The following is a 13,463-nucleotide window of genomic DNA, read 5'->3' as shown; positions in this document are numbered from 1 at the left end:
CGACACCCGTACAACTGGACAGGAAGTGAGGATGCATCACTGTGGGTATAGCTCGACACCCATACAACTGGAGAGGAATTGAGGATGGAACACTCTGGGTACAGCTCGACACCCGTACAACTGGACAGGAAGTGAGGATGGAACACTATGGATATAGCTCGACACCCGTACAACTGGACAGGAAGTGAGGATGTATCACTCTGGGTACAGCAAGAAACCCGTAGAACTGGACGGGAAGTGAGGATGGATCAAGCTGGGTACAACTCGACATCCCTACAACTGGAAAGGAAATCAGGATGGATATCACTGGGTCCAGCTCGACATCACTACCACTGGACAGGAAGTCAGGGTGGATCACTCTGGGTACAGCTCGACACCCAAACAACTGGACAGGAAGTCAGGATGGATCACTGTGGGTATAGCTCAACACCCGTACAACTGGACAGGAAGTGAGGATGGATCACTGTGGGTATAGCTCAACACCCGTACAACTGCACAGGAAGTGAGGAATAATCACGCTGGGTACAGCTCGACACCCATAGAACTGGATGGGAACAGAGGATGGATCACTCTGGGTACAGCTCGGCACCTGTACATCTGCACAGGAAGTGAGGATGGATCACTCTGGGTACAGCTCGACACCCGTACAACTGTACAGGAAGTGAGGATAGATCTGTCTGGGTACAGCTCGGCACCCAGTACAACTGGACAGGAAGTGAGGATGGATCTGTCTGGGTACAGCTCGACACACATAGAACTGGACAGGAACAGAGGATGGATCACTCTGGGTACAGCTCGACAGCCGTACAACTGGACAGGAAGTGAGGATGAATCACGCTGGGTACAGCTCGACCACCGTACAACTGGACAGGAAGAGAGGATGTATCACGCTGGGTACAGCTCGACATCCCTACAACTGGACAGGAACAGAGGATGGATCACTCTGTGTACAGCTCGACACCCATACAACTGGACAGGAAGTGAGGATGGATCACTCTGGGTACAGCTCGACACCCGTACAACTGGACAGGAAGTGAGGATGGATCACTCTGGGTACAGCTCGACACCCGTACAACTGGACAGGAAGTGAGGATGGATCACGCTGGGTACAGCTCGACACTCGTACAACTGGACTGGAAGTGAGGATGGATCACTCTGGGTACAGCTCGAAACCCATACAACTGTTCAGGAAGTGAGGATGGATCACGCTGGGTACAGCTCGGCACCCGTACAACTGGACAGGAAGTGAGGATGGATCTCTCTGGGTTTAGCTCGACACCCGTACAACAGGACCGGAAGTGGGGAGATAACACTCAGGGTACAGCTCGACACCCGTACAACTGGACAGGAAGTGAGGATGGATCATGCTGGGGACAGCTCGATCCCCGTTCAACTGGAAATGAAGTGAAGATGTATCACGCAGGGTATAGCTCGACACCCATAGAACTGGACAGGAAGTGAGGATGGATCACTCTGGGTACAGCTCGACACCCGCAGAACTGGACAGGAAGTGAGGATGGATCACTCTGGGTATAGATCTACACACGTACAACTGGACAGGATGTGAGGATGGATCAAGCTGGGTATAGATCGACACTCGTACAACTGGACTGGAAGTGAGGATGGATCACTCTGGGTACAGCTCGACACCCGTACAACTGGACAGGAAGTGAGGATGGATCACGCTGGGTACAGCTCGACACTCGTACAACTGGACAGGAAGTGAGGATGTATCACGCTGGGTATAGATCGACACCCATAGAACTGGACAGGATGTGAGGATGGATCACTCTGGGTATAGCTCTACACAGGTACAACTGGACAGGAAGTGAAGATGGATCACTCTGGGTACAGCTCGGCACTCATACAACTGGACAGGAAGTGAGGATGGATCACGCTGGGTACAGCTCGACACTCGTACAACTGGACTGGAAGTGAGGATGGATCACTCTGGGTACAGCTCGAAACCCATACAACTGTTCAGGAAGTGAGGATGGATCACGCTGGGTACAGCTCGGCACCCGTACAACTGGACAGGAAGTGAGGATGGATCTCTCTGGGTTTAGCTCGACACCCGTACAACAGGACCGGAAGTGGGGAGATAACACTCAGGGTACAGCTCGACACCCGTACAACTGGACAGGAAGTGAGGATGGATCATGCTGGGGACAGCTCGATCCCCGTTCAACTGGAAATGAAGTGAAGATGTATCACGCAGGGTATAGCTCGACACCCATAGAACTGGACAGGAAGTGAGGATGGATCACGCTGGGTATAGATCTACACACGTACAACTGGACAGGATGTGAGGATGGATCAAGCTGGGTACAGCTCAACATCCCTACAACTGGACAGGAAATCAGGATGGAGCACTCTGGGTACAGCTCGAAACCCATACAACTGTTCAGGAAGTGAAGATGTATCACGCAGGGTATAGCTCGACACCCATAGAACTGGACAGGAAGTGAGGATGGATTACTCTGGGTACAGCTCGGCACTCGTACAACTGGACAGGAAGTGAGGATGGATCACTCTGGGTACAGCTCGACACCCGTAGAACTGGACAGGAAGTGAGGATGGATCACTCTGGGTACAGCTCGACACCCGTAGAACTGGACAGGAAGTGAGGATGGATCACTATGGGTATAGATCGACACCCATAGAACTGGACAGGATGTGAGGATGGATTACTCTGGGTACAGCTCGGCACTCGTACAACTGGACAGGAAGTGAGGATGGATCACTCTGGGTACAGCTCGACACCCGTAGAACTGGACAGGAAGTGAGGATGGATCACTCTGGGTATAGATCTACACACGTACAACTGGACAGGATGTGAGGATGGATCAAGCTGGGTACAGCTCAACATCCCTACAACTGGACAGGAAATCAGGATGGAGCACTCTGGGTACAGCTCGACACGGGTACAACTGGACAGAAAGTGAGGATGGATCACTCTGGGTACAGCTCGACACACGTACAACTGGACAGGAAGTGAGGATGGATCACTCTGGGTACAGCTCGACACCCGTACAACTGGACAGGAAGTGGGGATGGATCACACTCGGTACAGCTCGACATCCATACAACTGGACAGGAAGTGGGGATGGATCACACTCGGTACAGCTCGACATCCATACAACTGGACAGGAAGTGGGGATGGATCTGTCTGGGCGCAGCTCGACACCCGTACAACTGGACAGGAAGTGAGGATGTATCACTCTGGGTACAGCAAGAAACCCGTAGAACTGGACAGGAAGTGAGTATGGATCACGGTGGGTACAGCTCGACACCCGTACAACTGGACAGGAAGTGAGGATGGATCACTCTCGGTACAGCTCGACACCCGTACAACTGGACATGAATTGAGGATGGATCACTCTGGGTACAGCTCCACACCCGTACAACTGGACAGGAAGTGAGGATGGATCACTGGGTACAGCTCGAAACGCGTAGAACTGGACAGGAAGTGAGGTTGGATTACGCTGGGTACAGCTCGACATCCATACAACTGGATAGGAAGTGAGGATTTATCACTCTGGGTACAGCTCGAAACCCGTACACCTGTTCAGGAAGTGAGGATGGATCACTCTGGGTACAGCTCGGCACCCGTACAACTGGACAGGAAGTGAAGATGGATCACTCTGGGTACACCTCGACACATGTACAACTGGACAGGAAGTGGGGATGGATCACTCTGGGCACAGCTCGACACCCGTACAACAGGACAGGAGGAGAGGATGGATCTCTCTGGGTACAGCTCGACACCCGTACAACTGGACAGGAAGTGAGGATGGATCACACTGGGTACAGCTCGATCCCCGTACAACTGGACAGGAAGTGAAGATGTATCACGCAGGGTATAGCTCGACACCCATAGAACTGGACAGGAAGTGAGGATGGATCACTCTGGGTACAGCTCGACACCCGTACAACAGGACAGGAGGAGAGGATGGATCTCTCTGGGTACAGATTGACACCCGTACAACTGGACAGGAAGTGAGAATGGATCACGCTGGGTACAGCTCGATCCCCGTACAACTGGACAGGAAGTGAAGATGTATCACGCAGGGTATAGCTCGACACCCATAGAACTGGACAGGAAGTGAGGATGGATCACTCTGGGTATAGATCTACACACGTACAACTGGACAGGAAGTGAGGATGGATCAAGCTGGGTATAGATCGACACCCGTACAACTGGACAGGAAATGAGGATGGATCTGTCTGGGTGCAGCTCAACACCCAGTACAACTGGACAGGAAATCAGGATGGAGCACTCTGGGTACAGCTCGACATCCGTTCAACTGGACAGAAAGTGAGGATGGATCACTCTGGGTACAGCTCGACACCCGTACAACTGGACAGGAAATGAGGATGGATCTGTCTGGGTGCAGCTCAACACCCAGTACAACTGGACAGGAAGTCAGGATGGATCACTGTGGGTATAGCTCGACACCCGTACAACTGGACAGGAAGTGAGGATGTATCACTCTGGGTACAGCAAGAAACCCGTAGAACTGGACAGGAAGTGAGGATGGATCAAGCTGGGAACAGCTCGACATCCCTACAACTGGACAGGAAATCAGGATGGATCACTCTCGGTACAGCTCGACATCCATACAACTGGACAGGAAGTGGGGATGGATCACTCTGGGTGCAGCTCGACACCCGTACAACAGGACAGGAGCAGAGGATGGATCTCTCTGGGTATAGCTCGACACCTGTACAACTGGACAGGAAGTGAGAATGGATCACTCTGGGTACAGCTCGATCCCCGTTCAACTGGACAGGAAGTGAAGATGTATCACGCAGGTTATAGCTCGACACCCATAGAACTGGACAGGAAGTGAGGATGGATCACTCAAGGTACAGCTCGACACCCGTACAACTGGACAGGAAGTGAGAATGGATCACTGTGGGTACAGCTCGACACGCATACAACTGGACAGGAAGTGAGGATGGATCACTCAGGGTACAGCTCGACACCCGTACAACTGGACAGGAAGTGAGGATGGATCACTGTGGGTATAGCTCGACACCCGTACAACTGGACAGGAAGTGAGGATGGATCACTGTGGGTACAACTCGACACCCGTACAACTGGACAGGAAGTGAGGATGGATCACTCTGGGTACAGCTCGACACCCGTAGAACTGGACAGGAAGTGAGGATGGATCTGTCTGGGTGCAGCTCGACACCCAGTACAACTGGACAGGAAGTCAGGATGGATCACTGTGGGTATAGCTCGACACCCGTACAACTGGACAGGAAGTGAGGATGTATCACTCTGGGTGCAGCTCGACACCCGTACAACAGGACAGGAGCAGAGGATGGATCACTCTGGGTACAGCAAGAAACCCGTAGAACTGAACAGGAAGTGAGGATGGATCAAGCTGGGAACAGCTCGACATCCATACAACTGGACAGGAAGTGGGGATGGATCACTCTGGGTGCAGCTCGACACCCGTACAACAGGACAGGAGCAGAGGATGGATCACTCTGGGTACAGCTCGATCCCCGTTCAACTGGACAGGAAGTGAAGATGTATCACGCAGGTTATAGCTCGACACCCATAGAACTGGACAGGAAGTGAGGATGGATCACTCTGGGTACAGCTCGACACCGGTACATCTGGACAGGAAGTGAGGATGGATCACTGTGGGTACAGCTCGACACCCATACAACTGGACAGGAAGTGAGGATGGATCACTCAGGGTACAGCTCGACACCCGTACATCTGGACAGGAAGTGAGGATGGATCACTATGGGTACAGCTCGACACCCGTACATCTGGACAGGAAGTGAGGATGGATCACTGTGGGTATAGCTCGACACCCGTACAACTGGACAGGAAGTGAGGATGGATCACTCTGGGTACAGCTCGACATCCATACAACTGGACAGGAAGTGAGAATGGATCACTATGGGTACAGCTCGACACCCATACAACTGGACAGGAAGTGAGGATGGATCACTCAGGGTACAGCTCGACACCCGTACATCTGGACAGGAAGTGAGGATGGATCACTCTGGGTATAGCTCTACAGCCGTACAACTGGGCAGGAAGTGAGGATGGATCGCTCTGTGTATAGCTCGACACCCGTACAACTGGACAGGGAGGGAGTATGGATGACGTTGGGCGCTGAGTGATTTGAAGTTTTCGAGAGTGTCTGTGGCCTGGATAGTGAAATCTGGGCCCAGAGCAAGTCACTGGGTTGCGTATTCTAGTCTCCAAGTCCTTTGCGGTATCTCGGTCCTAGTGTTAGGTAGAATCCACTGTTTAGTCTATATAAATTCTGGCTCATATTGGAGTTGAGAGCCAATTTCGCTCGCTCACCATATTTGCTTCTCTTTCCAGGGCACTGGAGTCGTTTACTGTTCTGGAGTTTCGTCAGTTTAAACGCTGGCCCAGACAGACAGGGTGTCAGGATCCAAGGTGAATGCCAATTTTGCTCGCTCTCAATGATGGTCACTCCTCTCTCCATGGTACTGAGGCAATGAAGACTGCCCCAGCTGCTGTGTTCCATGCCCACTAATATAATGAATTTATATGCAAAACTTTGGGCCTACTTCAGGTTTTGGTTCTGAGGAAATAGATTGGTTTGCAATGTTGCTTTCACTTCAATTGATTGCATTTTTTTTTGTTTTTTTTTTCCTTTCGCTTGTGCATCAGGTGTTGGTCTTTTATTTTGATTCTGCTTCTTTTATTAGTTTCTTTCGGGTTTCTTGCTTTGTGGCTACCGGTGAGCAAGCAAATTTCATGGTTGTATAATTTATACGTTCTTTGATAATTAATGTACTTTGAATCTTTGAATTCAGAATGGCAGGCAGTGACTAGTGTGGTACCGCAATGCTCGGTGCTGGGACCCCATCTATTTACAATATACATTAATGATTTAGATGAAGGGATTAAAAGTAACAGCAGCAGATGATACAAAGCTGGGTGGCAGTGTGAAATGTGAGGAGGATGTTATGGCCATGCAGGGTGACTTGGACAGCTTGGATGAGTGGGCAGATACATGGCAGATGCAGTTTAATGTGGATAAATGTGTGGTTATCCACTTTGGTGGCAAGAACAGGAAGGGAGATTACTATCTGAATGGTGTCAAGTTAGGAAAAGGGGAAGTACAATGAGATCCAGGTGTCCATGTTCATCAGTCACTGAAAGTAAGCATGGAGAATCAGCAGGCAGTGAAGAAAGCTAATAGCATGTTGGCCTTCATAACAAGGAGAGTTGAGTATAAGAGCAAAGAAGTACTTCTGCAGTTGTACAGGGGTCTGGTGAGACCACACCTGTAGTATTGTGTGCAGTTCTGGTCTTCAAATTTGAGGAAACACATTCTTGCTATTGAGGGAGTGCAGCGTAGGTTCACGAGGTTAATTCCCGGGATGGCAGGACTGTCATATGTTGAAAAATTGGAGTGACTGGGCTTGTATACACTGGAATTTAGAAGGATGAGAGGGGATCTGATTGAAAGATATGATTATTAAGGGATTGGACACACTGGAGGCAGGAAACATGTTCCCGATCATATTGGGGGAGTCCAGAACCAGAGGCCACTGTTTATGAATAAGGAATAGGCCATTTAGAATGGAGTTGAGGAAAAAACTTTTTCACCCAGAGAGTTGTGGATCTGTGGAATGTTCTGCCTCGGAAGGCAGTGGAGGTCAATTCTCGGGATGCTTTCAAGAAAGAGTTAGATAGAGCTCTTAAATATAGTGGAGTCAAGGGATATGGGGAGAGGCAGGCACGGGGTATTGATTGTGGATGATCAGCCATGATCACAGCGAATGGTGGTGCTAGCACGAAGGGCTGAATGGCCTACTCCTGCACCTATTGTCTATTGATTGTAGGAAAAATACACCTATACCTGGAAGGTCCAGCAGCTGGTGAATCTGTTTCCTGGCAAAAACACTCCATGAAGACAAAGAAACACTCCAACCAACTCCACAAAAATGTTATTGAAAAACACAAGTTAAGAGATGGATACAAGAAAATTTCCAGGTCTCTGAATATCCCTTGGAGTACAGTTAAGTCAATCATGAAGAAATGGAAAGAATATTGCACAGCTGTAAATCTGCCTTGAGCAGGCCATCCTCAAAAACTGAGCAACCCTGAAAGAAAGGAACTAGTGAGGGAGCCCATTAAGAGACCGATGACAACTCTGGAGGAGCTACAAGCTTCATTGGCTGAGATGGGAGAGATTGTGCATATGACAACTGTTGCCTGGGTGCTTCAACAGTTGCAGCTTTATGAGAGAGTGGCAAAGAGAAAGACTCTGTTGAAAACACTCGCATGAAATCTCAACAAGAGTTTACCAGAAGGCATGTGTGAGACTTTGCAGTCAGCTGGAAGAAGATTCTATTGTCCAATGAAAACAAAATTGAGCTTTTTGGCCATCAGACTAAACACTATGCTTGGTGTAAGCCAAATGCAGCACATCATCAGAAGCACACTAAAACCTACCATATCACAAAGCAGCACACTCCACAACCAAAAACTTACTAGCTATGCTGTTCCTGGGTTGTTCCTCACACTCTTGCTTAGACCTCCTCACAACCAGTCTCAGAAAGAGTACAAACACAAAAAAATCTGCCAATGCTTGAGATCCAAAGCAACACACACAAAATGCTGGAAGAACTCAGCAAGTCAGGCAGTATCTGTGGAAAGGAGTAAACTGTTGAGTTTTGGGCTGAGACCCTTATTCAGGACTCTGAAGGAGGATGCAGGACAAACAGCTGAGACAAACTAAAGGCTCATCAAACAATAAGGTTTGATGTTTCACTCCTGAACAAGCAGTCTTGGCCAGGTACAACAGGGGTGATTAAAAATGGGTACTCGGAAAGATTAAGGACAGGGCAGGACCACTCTACTACACGGGGAGATTGCTACCACTATCAGAATCATTTCCTGCAGTCTTGGAGACAGCTTCTACAACCACCACGGAGATTGTTTTACAGCCACCTGCCAAGCAAAGTAAGCCCCCAGCACCATGTCAAGAAAGACATTATTCCTTAGAAGTAAAACAAAGCCTCCATAGCAATTAAGCCTTTGACCTGAGTGGGAAAATTTAAAATTTACAAAAAATTTACAAAGTATTCACCACTCTTGTAAGTTTTCATGTTTTATTGTTTTACAACATTGAATCACAGTGGACTTAATTTGGCTATTTGTTGACACTGCTCAACAGAAAAAGATTCTTTCATGTCAAAGTGAAAACAGATCGCTACAAAGTGATCTGAATTAATTACAAATATAAAACACAAAATAATTGATTGTATAAGTATTCATACCCCCCCCCTCGCTTTAATATGACATACCAAATTATCACTAAGGTAGCCAATTGGTTTTAGAAGTCACATAATTAGTTAAATGGAAACCTGTTATTGGAGACTTATGGGAAGTCAAGGTGCTTCAATTGACTGTAGGAAAAATACACTTGTATCTGGAAGGTCCAACTGCTGGTGAGTCAGTATCCTGGCAAAAACTATGCCATGAAAACAAAGGAACACACCAAGCTCCTCTGTTGTAAATCTGCCTGGAGCCGTCCTCAAAAACTGAGTGACCGTGCAAGTGAGGGAGGCCACCAAGAGACCTATTGATGTACCATCAATAACTCTCGGAGACGAGAGGCGAGATATAGGTTTTTATTGGCTGGAAGAAAGAACAAGCAGCAAGTGACCACCATACTACATCCTGGAGACTGAGGCCGCGACTCAGGCTCCAATTGCCTTTATACCGGGGTCCATGGGAGGAGCCACAGGAGCAGTAAGCGGGGGGGGGCATGTCCAGACAGGTATATGTAGTTCCCAACATTCACCCCCCCTTTGTTTTAAAAGAGAGTCCCCATGGGGCAAAGTTTCTTACAAGTATATTTACAGGTTAAGTCTATCAGGTGGTCGAATCTGTCGCTGCGATCTACGTAGCACAGGTGTGATTGCACAGGTGCCGGTGGTTGTGCTGGTTCCGGCCTAACTGGAGCTGTCAGCCCTCTGGGCGTCAGTGATCCCTCATGCATGTGCGAGGCACCTGGTATATGTGCGTGCGAGACGCCCGGTATAGGAGTGTCGTGAGGAGTCTGTGTAGGGCTCGGTGTGCGCGGTGTCACCTCGGGTACAGGGTTCATAGTTACAGTGGAGTGTTTGGGGTAGTGGTCTGCTGCTCCTGCAGGCGCCAGATGACAGACGGAGACCGTGTCCTCCCGCCCATCAGGTAAGACCATTTAGGCATACTGGGGGTTCGCATGTAGAAGGTGAACCCTATCAACCAGCAGGGAGTATTTATTGCTCCTCACCTGTTTCCGGAGCAGCACTGGCCCTGGGGATGTCAGCCAAGCCGGTAGGGTGGTCCCAGTGGCAGACTTCCTGGGAAAAGAAAAGAGGCGCTCGTGAGGGGTGGCATTGGTGGACGTACATAACAGGGAGCGGATAGAGTGGAGTGCCTCGGGGAGGACCTCCTGCCATCGAGAGACCGGCAACCCTTTCAACTTAAGGGTTAGAAGTATGGCCTTCCATACTGCAGCATTCTCCCTCTCCACCTGTCCATTTCCCCGGGGATTATAGCTCGTGGTCCGACTAGTAGCAATACCCCTAGCCAGCAGGTACTGGCGCAGCTCGTCACTCATAAAGGAGGACCCTCTATCATTGTGGATATAGCAAGGATATCTGAACAGAGTGAAGAGCTGGCACAGGGCTTTTATGATGGACGTGGCAGTGGCGTCGGGGCAGGGGATGGCAAAAGGGAACCACGAGTACTTTCGATAATGTTGAGGAAGTAGACATTGTGGTCGGTGGAGGGAAGTGGGGCCCTTAAAGTAAACAGTCAGTCGCTCAAAGGGGCGGGTGGCCTTGATAAGTTGCACCTTTTCAGGATGGTAGAAGTGCGGTTTGCACTCAGCCCAGACTTGGCAGTCCCTGGTCATCATCCTGATGTCCTCAAGGGAGTAAGGCATGGTCCGGGCTTTCACGAAATGGTAAAATCGGGTGACCCCCGGGTGGCAAAGATCTGCATGGAGGGCGTATAGCTGGTCGAGCTGCACGCTGGCACATGTTCCCCGGAATAGGGCATCAGGGGGCTCATTGAGCCTTCCAGGCCGGTACAGGATATCATAGTTGTAGGTGGAGTTCTATTCTCCACCGCAAAATTTTATCATTTTTGATTTTGCCCCGCTGTTGGATGCTAAACATGAACGCAACTGAGCGCTGGTCGGTCAGCAAGGTGAACCTTTTGCCGGCGAGATAGTGCCTCCAGTGCCTAATAGCTTCCACTATGGCCTGGGCTTCTTTCTCCACCGCGGAGTGCCGAATTTCAGGGCCTTGAAGGGTACGAGAGAAGAATGCTACTGGCCTGCCTGCCTGATTGAGGGTAGTAGCCAGCGTGAAGTTGGAGGAGTCACTCTCTATTTGGAAGGGAATGGTCTCATCCACCGCATGCATCGTTGCTTTGGCAATGTCCCCTTTAATGCGACTGAAGGCCGCGCGGGCCTCGGCAGAGAGGGGAAATGTGGTAGACTTGACCAGGGGGCGGGCCTTGTCTGCGTAGTGAGGGACCCATTGGGCGTAATAGGAAAAGAAGCCCAGGCACCATCTGAGGGCTCTGAGGGTGGTAGGAAGAGGGAGTTCTAAAAGGGGGCGCATACGGTCGGGGTCAGGGCCAATGACTCCATTCTCCATGACATACCCAAAGATAGCGAGTCGGGTGGTTCCGAACACACACTTGTCCCTGTTATAAGTAATGTTCAGGGCTTTGCCCACTTGGAAAAATCATTGGAGGTTGGCGTTGTGATCCGGCCAGTCGTGACCACAGATGGTGATATTATCCAGATAGGGAAATGTGGCCTTCAGTTGGCACTGGTCCACCATCCGGTCCATTTCCCTCTGGAAAACAGAGACACTGTTTGTGACACCAAAGGGGACGCGCAGGAAGTGATAGAGCCTGCCGCCCGCCTCAAAGGTGGTGTAGAGACGGTCCTCTGGGTGGATGGGGAGCTGGTGATAAGCAGATTTCAGATCTATTGTCGAGTACACCTTGTACTGAGCTATCTCGTTGACCATATCCGCGATGCCGGGTAGGGGGTATGCGTCAAGCTGCGTGAACCTATTGATGGTCTGGCTATAGTCCACGACCATCCTATTTTTCTGCCCGGACCGAACCACCTGGGCCCTCCAAGGACTTGTGCTTGGCTCAATGATCCCCTCCCTGAGCAGCCGCTGCACCTCTGACTGAATGAAGGCCCTGTCCCCTGCACTGTACCTTCTGCTTTTAGTTGTCACAGGTTTACAGTCGGGGGTCAGGTTGGCAAATAGCGGTGGGGAAGTGATCTTGAGGGTGGAGAGGCTGCAAGTGGTGTCAGTAGCGCAGCTGTTGGCATGGTGCTGGGTGGGATGTGTGGGTTGGTGTGTGTGTGTGGTCAGTAGTGGAATATATGACGAAGTCCCACAAAACTGAGGATTCCTGACAGTGAGTGGTGGGAGGAGCCGGTCATATGCCATAGTCACACTTTCGAGGTGGCTCTGGAAGTCCAGCCCCAATAGCACAGGCACGCACAATTGAGGCATGACCAGTAATGCAAAGTTCCGATATTCTGTGCCCTGCACCACCAATGTCGCTACACAACCCACCCGGATATCTGTGGAATGCGTCCCAGAAGCCCTGGTGACCTGTTGGCTTACCAGCCGTGTCACGAGTCTGCAGCGTTGCACCATGTCCAGGTTAATAAAACTCTCAGTGCTGTCCATGTCAAACAGGCAGCTAGTCCTATGCCACTCCACCAGGATGTCCATCATTGACCTTGCAAGCTGGTGTGGAGGTGCTTTGGTCGAGGGTTACAGAGGCCAGAGTTGAACCGCCGTCTTGATGCCCAGTAAGCACTGGTGGGTCGGGGGCAGGGCGAGGTGATGTCGAGAAAGATGGCCGCCCCCATGTCTTGCACGAGGCGGACAGGCAAGATGGCGGCCCCCATGCCTCACATGCAGTGCTGCCTGACCCCGCTCGTGGTTCTGACTTACAGACCTTGGCGAAATGGCCCTTCTTTCCGCAGCTGGAGCAGGTAGCTTCTCGGGCCAGGCAGCGTTTTTGGGGTTCTTTTCGAGTCTGCAGAAGTAACACTGTGTGTACTTGTGACTAGCAGCAGCTGTGGTCGGTTTCAGGGAGTTCGTGGACTTGCGACTGGCAGCGGCGTTGGTGGATCCAGTTGGCGGGGTCTGCAGCGACCACAGAACCGGCGGGTGATCTAGCGGCTGGACAGTGTCAGCATTGTGCAGAGCAGTCTTCAGCATGTTGGCCCTCTTGATCGCCGAGCATAAGGTAAGATCGGCATTTTCCAGCAGCCGCTGGTGCCTGTACACTGACCTGATCCCCGTAACAAAGGCGTCTCGTACTAGCAGCTCCGCATGTTGTTCCACCATCAGTCCTTTGCAGTCGCCAGCTCGCACAAGTGTCTGTCGGGCTCGGAGAAACT

The 13,463-nt window shown here is 50.6% G+C and overlaps 1 protein-coding gene across 1 annotated transcript in view; it reads right to left on the bottom strand.

The window, feature by feature from the left end:
- LOC132390916 (uncharacterized) overlaps nucleotides 1-12,965 on the bottom strand; it is a 53,800-nt gene extending 40,835 nt beyond the window's left edge. Inside the window, exons 1-2 of the mRNA XM_059963451.1 lie at nucleotides 12,833-12,965; nucleotides 8,963-9,060 (exon numbers count right to left, since the gene is read on the bottom strand). Of these exons, the coding sequence (XP_059819434.1) occupies nucleotides 8,963-9,060; nucleotides 12,833-12,965 (231 nt within the window). The remainder of the gene's footprint in view (nucleotides 1-8,962; nucleotides 9,061-12,832) is intronic.
- Nucleotides 12,966-13,463: the final 498 nt, after the last annotated feature.

This window comes from Hypanus sabinus, chromosome 3 (genome assembly GCF_030144855.1).
Source record: "Hypanus sabinus isolate sHypSab1 chromosome 3, sHypSab1.hap1, whole genome shotgun sequence".
NCBI classification, from domain to species: domain Eukaryota; kingdom Metazoa; phylum Chordata; class Chondrichthyes; order Myliobatiformes; family Dasyatidae; genus Hypanus; species Hypanus sabinus.
The sequence above is the reverse complement of the archived record's forward strand: the minus strand, read 5'-3'. Positions and strand labels throughout refer to the sequence as shown.